Here is a 10113-nt window from a genome sequence, read left to right as displayed (position 1 = left end):
GTACATCCTTCTTTTTTTCATATAGGGTGTAGGGTGTGGAATCCTATATGAGAGGGTAGTATACATACACATCTAGTGTCCTAGAGTTTTTTGGCTTTTATCTACTTTAACTAATACTTTCACAATTTCTAAAATTTAACTTTTTTTGAAACCATCTAAAATTATACTTCCAAAACCCATAATGGAACTTAGTTTAACAATAAATTGCCCCAAGTTTCTAGACAAGTAGTTTAATTTTCCCACGCAAGTGAGAATAGCAGCCTCAAAATCCCCAAGGGAAATGTGACATCTAATTTTTCTTGTTTTAACCATTTCAGCTATTAGGCACCGTAGGCTTGGTTTTGGCAGATTAGTGAATCACTAACAAGCACTGACATTATAGCACAAATAAGCAAACTTAGATCGCGTCATTCTCATTCAACAACAACAGGTTTTTGAGCTAAAAGGCTGCACCTCTCGAGTTTATACTTTTGTCGTGTGAAAGACAAATTCCATGTTAATGTTATAATATATATATATATATATATACAGAAATCTCATATTGGTGAGCTACAGTGGACCAAAAATCCTACAATTATCTATAGGCAATCACTGAAAGGATGGTGTACCGAACCTTGAATGAGATACCGACAGATAACTTATACTCAATTAGACTTCATCTCAATATCTGAACTATCCTCTGGCTTAGCATCTAGATTATCCTGCGGAAGAAGGCCAAGGAGTGGTAAAGGCAACAACGAGCTAAGGTTGCATAGGATTATCAAAAAGGTCAAGTTATCAAATCTGTCTTTGGTGACGCCAAAGAGCTGGGTCAGACCAGCACCTATTAGTCCCCCAAGAACACTCCCTCCATTAGATATGGACATTAGAGTTGCAAAAAGTGTGGCTTCCATTCCCTCTGGACATAATTTAGCGGCTAGTACAAGAACAGGCATGAATGAGGCCTGTAACAGAAATACTAATTAGAATTGCACTAGATTCATTACCACAGTTTTATGCAGAAAAAAATATAAAGACAACTGAGCAGTAGAAACAGTGTTATTAGAAACAGTTAAGGCTGCTTAGTGTTTACGCACATTGGTAGTCACATTTGCATATTTAAAAATCACTGAACCTAAACACCTATGCTCTTTAAGGCTTTGACTAGAAGATTGGAAGGAAGCCATTACAGCCAATTAGACATGGCTATCTGCTTAATTTAACCTACAACTTTATATATATTTAACCAACGTAGGCATCTGCTTTATGCACATAGTCTTTTTCCTTGCTTTACATAAAGCCATAAAGAATATCCTGGATCAAGGTCTTAAAGGGAAAACTGAGAAGAGTTTAGTTTCCATAAGTAATTAAAAAGCTTCCTTCTAAGTAACATGAAATTCACAATTATAATCCTTCACTTCTGTATTCTAGATCAAGGAAAGTGGCACAAAGGTAGGAAATGAAACCCAAAATACTTAGTGTAAAACATATCAGGGCAAACAAATTTCTATCAAATGCATACCTGACAAAGAACTGTTAGGATCAAAGAATCTCCAATTGCAAACCATTCATCACTTATACCAAGCATCCGGTTCAATCCGGTAACAAGTAGAACCTGAATGAAAATAGAAACAAATATAAAGATAATGATAAACAGTAACAAAAGCAACTTTTATTCAGGACAGTTGTTTCAGAGGTAAATATTTGATAGCAAAGCCAAAAACTAAGTCATTACAAACCTGAGTCATCCCAAGAGCTGAACCAGAAATTGTTGTTACAAGAAAAATCTTTTGTAAAGAAACATTTTTTAAAAATCCATTATATAGGCCAACACCAACCAGTGACGCCACCGATGTAACAAGCTTGACACGTCCTAGAAATTCTGGGGTGAAACCAAGTTTATTTGTGCTGTGGAAAAAATATCTTGTTACAAATTGAAGAATATGCTTACTACAATTTTACAAACGAAAAAACATCACTGCATCATAACACATGTAGTAAACAGAAAGCAAGGTAAGGTAGAGTAAAAAAACTGGCATACGTGAAATAAAACATGGCAGAATCTGAATGTGGTGTTGCCTGCCACAGGAAAATAAATATCGTGGGAAGGAAAACATTGGGCATCCTGACAGTCTCCCACAACTCAATAATGCTCTCTTTTGAGTTTTCAAGGAAACTTGGGCCAGCCAAAATCTGTCCCCTTGCTGGACCTAGCAGACGCTGTTCATTTACAAGAAGAGCAACTGCAGATGTCATCAGTGGTAGCAATGCCGTGACACCAAAAACGAACCTGAGAAATTACTATAAAAAAGAGTGATTTCTTTGATTGAACCTCAACAACAGGAAATTATATTCATACGAGAACCATCTTATCTACCTCACACCATAAGCATCTACCAGGGAGCCACTGAAGTATGAACTCACAATTCCACCAAAAGCTGAGGATCCCCAACATAAGGATTGAAGAGACCCTGACATGCTTTGGGATTCACCACGAGCCCTTTCTACAACCATGGAATCAACAACCTACACCATACTAATAGTTCAATTGCATAGGCCATAGAAATGGACAGGACGAAATCCCAAAGGTAAACTGTTAAAGAGACATTCATTTCAACTATGAGATATTTGTGGTCTCTCTCTCTCTCTCTCTCTCTCTCTCTCTCTCTCTCTCTCTCGATATATATATATATATATATATCTATAAATAAATATATATATATATATAGATATATTTGTCTCCATAAGTATGTATAAGTGAGAGAGGCATTGTATCAAAATTCAAATTTCAATTCAGAACAATAAAAGAAACAAAACAAAGAAAACAATACACATATTAACATGCCCAAATGTCACATGCACATATTGCTGTTATGTACCAAAGAACTGCATTCATGGAAATATAGTCCACTACCTGACCCCTACAGTGCATACTGGAGAACCTAACCTAGATCCATAATGAATTAACAAAAAGAGATTCATAAATATACTTACAACATCCGAGAAGGCAACCGAAAGAGACCCAAGAAGTATGCAGAAAGCAGCACTATACTTGCTGTCAACAAGCGTGGCCATTAGACTCCATGAAAGTGCGCCAAGAAGCCCTGATAAGATCAAGTATGACCTTCTTCGGTAGCCAAAAAGTGGGACAGAATCGCTTCAAAAACCAAAAGAAATCTTCAAAAATTACAGGAATAAAGATACTGCTACTCGTTAATGAGGAGAATGAAATGAGATAAGAAAGAAATTAAACGCACCTAATAAATCCATAAAGTGGTTTAACAAGCCAGGGTAGTGAAGAAAAGCCAGATATCACAGCTGTCTAGTCAACCAGGTATAATTTTTTCAGTCTTCAAGATAAAAAACAAATACAATGGACTTAATTAAGCCCCCTATTGTTATTTAAAGCCACACACTCATCTAAAATATGCTTTGTATCAGGTAGTCAATCCAGAGAACAAATGCTTCTTGACCATGAAGGAATACAAATAATGTCCAAGAAAAGCAAAAACATCTAACACTACCAAAAACCATTTTACAATTTACCGGCCAGTAGTTATTCCATGAAGAAAATGAACTACTAGTAATAATATAACAAAACCCCCCACCACAACAAACGGAGTCATAAATGTAGAGGTAACATACCTCTGCAGGATCTAGATGCAAATCGTCTTTCAAGTAAAAACTGACTGCAAGCCTTGAAAGGCCTAAAACACCTTGAACAAAATATACCATAGCAACAGCAATATTGTCTGGGGACAAATCCACCCCAAAGCATGTCATATAGCTTCTTCGATATTTTTTTTTCCGAGAAACCGTTTTACTAGTAGAGGACATCTCTCCTTCCATATCTGTGGTTAACAAATCTCTATTTCCTGCACCTAATCGAGCATGAACATAAGCAACAAGAGGAAAAACATAACAAATTTAAACGATCCTAGGACAAGCAAGTAATAAGGGTGTAGAAAGAAGGTGAATTTTAAAGTATGCTATCAAAGTTTGACTATGACAAAAGAATATCAAAGTAAAAGTACCCTCATACTCAAACATTAAAAAACTTAAAATCAAGCTCAAACATTTAATAATTTAATAAATCAAACAAGCAAGCTTCCAGCTGCAAGTTAAAGATCACATCCAAATTTTACTTTGCAGGGACCCACATTATTGGGGGGCAACAACTACTGAAGCTAAACCTTTGAAGCTCGCTTTCACTACAATTATCCAAAGCCATTCCATAAACCAACAAATCCAAAATATCAAAACCCATTTAACCACACTAAATTAACCTTCATTTCCATTATCAACAAAACTACTCACAAGACCTCAATCTCATGAACCCAACAACACAAACGAATCAAATTGACACTGAAATGAAAAGTCTTCTCTTTTTTTTTTTTTTTCCTCAGCAACCAAACAGAGAACAGATCGACAGCAACCGAAATCCAATAATTAAAGCATAATTAAGTAAACAAAAGTAATAAATTTCCATTGATTGGTAATTCGAGAGAGAGAGAGAGCGAGAGAGAGAGAGAGAGAGAGAGAGAGAGAGTAAAGAAGAAAGACTGACTATTCAGAGGTTCGTCGTCCAAGTCTCGCTGGGGAGGCGAAGACGACATCGGAACAGCGACGGACATATCTCGTGGCGGAAGGTTACGCCGGCGGGCTTTGATACGAGCTCTTCCTCTGAGCGACCACCCGGAAATGAGAGTTTCCGGTCTCCGGCGGATCCGAGAAACTAGGAGGAGAGACGGTGAGAAGGAGACCAAGGACAAAATTTGATTTTGCGAGGGCAAGATTGAGATTGAACAAAATGTTGTCGATGCCATTAAACTATACATTTTTGTACTACCAAAGCCTATCGCCTCCTTTTACGAATTTTTTTGTTTTTTTTTTCCCCTCGAAATTAATGCATTTCCGTACTTTATGACGTAATTACCCCGGTACGAACTGGTGCAAAAAACGAAGACTGGCCACGAAACAGACACGCGTAAAACGAATGGTCTTTGAACATGGAATGGGTCCTGTGAGCCGGCCCAATCAAGATTTTGTGAGTGGAAATGGGCTCCCGCACAAAATATGTGGAAGCCCGATCAAGAACTCTTTTTTGTTAAGTCTCTCTGTCAAGTTAAACATTGCAGCGAGATGAGTTGGACAAAGAAGAGGATGGCTTTGTGCATTTATACTGGAACGGAAGAATTTTATAATTTTCAAAACAAAATGATATTTGATGTTTTTTAGATTTTCAAAACATGTTTCAAATAGATAACACATTTTTTTTTTATCATGTTATTTTTAGTTAACTAAATTTGTTTTGAAAATGAAATATTGGTTTTGAAAAAGAAATGTTGTTTATTAATTTCATTCCACAATAATTATAATTATAATAATAATAAATAATTTTCTTTTCTTTTTTTTGTTTGAACTTGGTTTTATGGTAAAAAAAAAATATATTAATATATATATATATATTAATAATTATTTTTTTAAAAAAAAAAAAGGGATTCCAAATTCCAATTAATGAGGCATGACTGTAGCTCCATTAGCCCATGGAGGAATTGATTTCCAATTTCCATGAGAGTTTGCAAAATGAAACCAGTAGCTCTTTTTTTTTTTTAAAAAAAATTTTTTTGATAATATTAAACCAATAGCTCTTTGCAATATGGTTGAGTAGAAATTTTGGAATAAAGATAACCTCTAAGCATTGCTGGGAAGTCATTGATCTTTATAACCCATTTGACATTTCTTTTTTCTTTTCTTTTTTTTTTTTTCACTTTATCCTTTCTAATCTTTCTCTGCTTTTCTTCGTCTATTTGTCACTCTCTTTATGTTTTCCTTCACTCAATTTTGTGTTTTAACAGCCTACTGATTGCCACATACAATGTCCTATTTTATTGAAGCATTATTGGTCTTTTTCTGTACACAAATGATAAAAAGGAAACTTTATGTTGCCAAATGCTTAAAAAAGTTAACAAAATATTCCGAGTAGCAAAGAATGTGGGTGCTTTTTATTTAGAAGAAATTAGTGAGTATTTTAATTTTTAGAGTTACATCAAGGTTAATATATATTTTGTAAAGAAGTAGAGATATCGGGAAGGTCCTTTTTATTGTTATTATTATTGACAGGAGGTTAATTAGTGAGCATTTAAATGTAAAGTTACAACAATTTCTTCAAACATTCTTAAAATTCAATCAATTTAAAAAAAAAAATTAAGACCCTATCAGTTTTTTTCCTTTAATTCCATATCTACATGAGTATAGTTTAAAAATATATATAGATATAATATGTATATATATATATATATACACTATACATATAATCAATTTTACTGCAATCACATTTTACTCAAAATTCATTACAAGTGTAAGATTCATCCTCCAGTAAAAACTTTAATATCATATTATAAAGGTTAAAGGTAGTAGTATTTTTAAAACCTAAGACAAAAGCTCGTTATGTTTTGTTCAATAAATTCCACAAAAAAGCCACTAAAATCTAATGGCCTACATTATGATTCAGCTTCAGAATATTTTATATGGTAGAGTTTGGAAACCCATGACTTTGATATATATATATATATATATATATATATAACTAATCAATTTTACTGTAATCACACTTTGCTCAAAATTCATTATAAGTCTATGATTCATCCTCCAATAAAAACTTCTATATCATATTATAAAGGAAAAAGTTAGTAGCATTTTTAAAAACTAAGACGAGAACTCTTTATGTTTTGTTCAATAAATTCCAAGATAAGCCACTAAAATCTAATGGCCTACATTATGATTCAGCTTCAGAATATGTCTTCAGAATATGTTACATAGTAGAGTTTGAAATCCCATTACATTTATATATATATATATACACATATATGTATATTATCGATTTTACTGTATTCACACTTTGCTCAAAATTTATCATAAGTCCAAGGTTCATCCAAGGTTCAAAAAATCGATATCGATGGAAATATCGAGAGTTTAAAATACGAAAATTTCCATAGAAATATAAAAAAATATCGAATATCGATAAAAAATTATAAAAAATGATGAAAATTTATTTTAAAAAGTGAAAATTTTTATTGAAACTTTAAAATTAGTTTATTTAATCCATTGATTATCAAATTAATTATAAAACTTGTTAAAATATTAAATGGATGTTATATTCTTCTTAGTAAATTGATTTATAATGAGCATTAATAATCATAGATAAATTATTATTAATAAAAATATATAAAAAAAAATACATATATAATAAAATTATTTATTAACTAAAATATATAAAACGATTATTATAATTACATTGTAGTTCATAAATGTCATCTTAATATCACATAGAACTTCTGGATGGTTGAAAATCATCGGTTTCTTCCTCATTTTGATTTTGAGATGTGAAATGTGAAAAGTAGTTATGAAAAGATGTATCTCCCTAATAATTTTGCATATATATAATTATTAATATGCCAACCATATAAATTTTGTATTATTGGTCGACTATGTGTATAATTACTACTCTCTGATAGTTGAGTTTAAGATGTTACCCATGAGTTGCTGCTTGATGATATTCCCTACATATCCATTGAATAAGTATTATCAAAATGACTTCCAACTCTCAGATCCAAAATTCATAGAAATTGAATCTTCCTCTTGTTGTGACATCTCCATTATAGATTTTTCTTTACCTGTGTAGTCTTTTCCAACAGCACCGAACCCTTAACCTGCATATCTACGTCCATGATCTTCATCTTGTGTTGCATGTATGTAATATTGTGCACCAGTAAATGGGCTTAATCCAACTTCTTGAGTTGTTGATTTCCTTTTACCACTACCTCTTTTAACTTCTAATTCAAATAATTTATTGAAGTTATCTTCATCACCACTGGAGCTAGAGTGACTACTAAAAATCTCAAATTGTGAATATGTACCACTTGATGGAACTAAAGCACTAGTAGTTCTAGTTGGCTCTCTCATAAGCCTTTGAAATTAATTATCACTACTAGAATTTACTTCTTCAGCAATCACTTTTTGAACATTTATTCTCTCTTTTTCAGCTTGTTGAACAATCTTTGGATCAGGATTCCCTTCATGATCATCTAAATGAACATTTATAATCCATTGGTACATTTGATTGTCCTCTTCATCATCATCTTCCATTATTTTTCAAACAAACATTATTATTTCACAATTCACATGTATATGTTTCATCATCTATTTATTTACATTTGCAAAACAAATATTCCCGATAATAAGATTTCCAAGGTTCAAAAATATAATTACAATCTTTGTATTTTTGCTTTATCGATATTCAATAAATAAGTAAAGCTTGTTAATGTTATTCAATTCAATTCATTCTATTTTGCTTATATCACTAAATGTTTAAAAAGCAACTAAAGGGTAAAACAATTATCAATGAAGTTAATTTGATAAAAATTTTTACTAAATATTAATAATATTTATGAATTTTTTAAACAAATTAAAAAATTCCAAAGATATTTTTGAAATTTCAATAGAAATTTTATGGAAATTTCAGAAATTTCCATGAAAATTATAGATTTTTTAATCAAATTGTTAAGAATTTATGTAGATATTTTATGAAATTTTTTATGAAAATTTTGTCAAAATTTCAAAAATTTCAATAGATATTATGGAAATTCTATCCATTTCTATATCGAACTTAAATTTTTTTTTGACCCTTTTAAAAAATGAAAATATCGAAAAAATATCCAGAAATATCATATATTTTAAATCTTAGGTTCATCCTCCAATAAAAACTTTCATATCATATAATAAAAGAAAAAGTAGCAGTTTTAAAAACCAGGACAAAAACTCTTTACGTTTTGTTCAATAAATTCCAAAATAGGTCACTTAAGAAATCCATGGCCTACATTATGATACAGCTTCAGAATATGTTATATAATATTTTCCCCAATTAAGCATCTAAGAGAAGCTGTTTGACGATGGCCTACGTTTATGATAGAGATACATCATTACAAGAGACAGAAAAACAGAGGAGAGGCAGAGCAGCGCCACCAATCCTTACTACCATAAAAGGAAAAATCTTAGTTCAATGCTTCCAAAAACCAAATGGTCCCCATAATATGTTTTCCTCCCATGTCCCTGTTACGGTCTTCTCAGGCCAAGGGCCCAATAGGGACCTACATTCAGGTCTGGTCTGCTCCCAGTCCTCACCATGATAACTTTTTGCTGTGACAATTCAATCTTTAGTCACCAAATAATGGCTTTCTGTGAGTTTGATTATCCCACCAATGAATATACACAAACCCAAATTATCTGCATGAATTTCAAATTGGGTTTTAAAGTTCACAAGTTGAAAATGCTTATGGAGCTGGGTTTGAAACTATATACACAATGATTGTTGGATAGGACAGTACCCAGTTTTCACCAAAAAAAAAAAAAAAAAAAAAAAGACCCAAAATACTAAATAATAATCTCATCATTTCGAACCAAATCATACAGTTTGAAAACCATATGATTTGAATGATTTTTTGTCACAAAAGTGAAGATTAGTTTGCAGCCGGAGAGTCCATAAAACCGCTAAAATAGACCATTATATAACTTAAACCGAACCAAGTCTTGGCTCTTGATTACTCTAAGTTGCAGGCTGAATACGAATCACTCCCACCATTATAAGTAACAAAAATACTCATCTTTCATCTGTCAGATCTAATTGTATATTCCTCAACAAACCAAAATTCTTTGCATATGGTAAAGTGGCTAGCAGAGTTCTAGTGCTCGTCAAAATTTCTATTGATATTACCACATCACGCAATTTTTTTTTTTTTTTTTTGTGCTTTTAATCAAATTTCTATTTTGTATTTTGTGCAACCAACAAACCAACTCTGCTTTCCTTTCAAAACCTTATCTTTCTTTGAAACAGAGAGGAATCCAATTAGTATGAAACTTGACTTCCGTCTCACGTTGAACTGTTTTAGCTTTGAATGTACCTAAAAATACTGTTTAAACTTTGAATTTTTGAATCAATCACAATATATATATATATTTTTTTCCACAAACAAATGACAAATTAGTGTGCAAAGCTTTGAAAATAAGGAAGATGATCATAGCAGGTAAAGAAAACATATAGAAAAGAATAGAATATACTTTGAAATGTATAACTGG

The 10113-nt window shown here is 32.1% G+C and overlaps 1 protein-coding gene across 1 annotated transcript; it reads right to left on the bottom strand.

The window, feature by feature from the left end:
- Positions 1-386: 386 nt before the first annotated feature.
- LOC107409412 (folate-biopterin transporter 1, chloroplastic) lies at positions 387-4895 on the bottom strand. Its single transcript, XM_048478215.2, has 9 exons — positions 4556-4895; positions 3625-3881; positions 3237-3301; positions 2974-3136; positions 2357-2505; positions 2021-2269; positions 1719-1887; positions 1502-1594; positions 387-944 (listed from the first exon to the last, which is right to left on the bottom strand). The coding sequence occupies exons 1-9, from the start codon at positions 4815-4817 to the stop codon at positions 645-647; spliced, it is 1707 nt and encodes a 568-aa protein (XP_048334172.2). The 5' UTR covers positions 4818-4895; the 3' UTR covers positions 387-644.
- Positions 4896-10113: the final 5218 nt, after the last annotated feature.

The sequence above is a fragment of the Ziziphus jujuba genome, chromosome 3 (genome assembly GCF_031755915.1).
Source record: "Ziziphus jujuba cultivar Dongzao chromosome 3, ASM3175591v1".
NCBI classification, from domain to species: Eukaryota; Viridiplantae; Streptophyta; class Magnoliopsida; order Rosales; family Rhamnaceae; genus Ziziphus; species Ziziphus jujuba.
Note: the sequence above shows the minus strand (reverse complement) of the source record. Positions and strands in the feature narration are given on the sequence as shown.

Coding starts and splice junctions, on each gene's coding strand:
- LOC107409412 (XM_048478215.2), bottom strand. CDS start 4,817: ATGTATAGTTTAATGGCATCGACAACATTTTGTTCAATCTCAATCTTG. Junction 3,137..3,236: donor CCACTTTATGGATTTATTAG/GTGCGTTTAATT, acceptor TGGTTTTTGAAG/CGATTCTGTCCCACTTTTTG. Junction 2,506..2,973: donor CGGTTGCCTTCTCGGATGTT/GTAAGTATATTT, acceptor AGTATGGTGTAG/GTTGTTGATTCCATGGTTGT.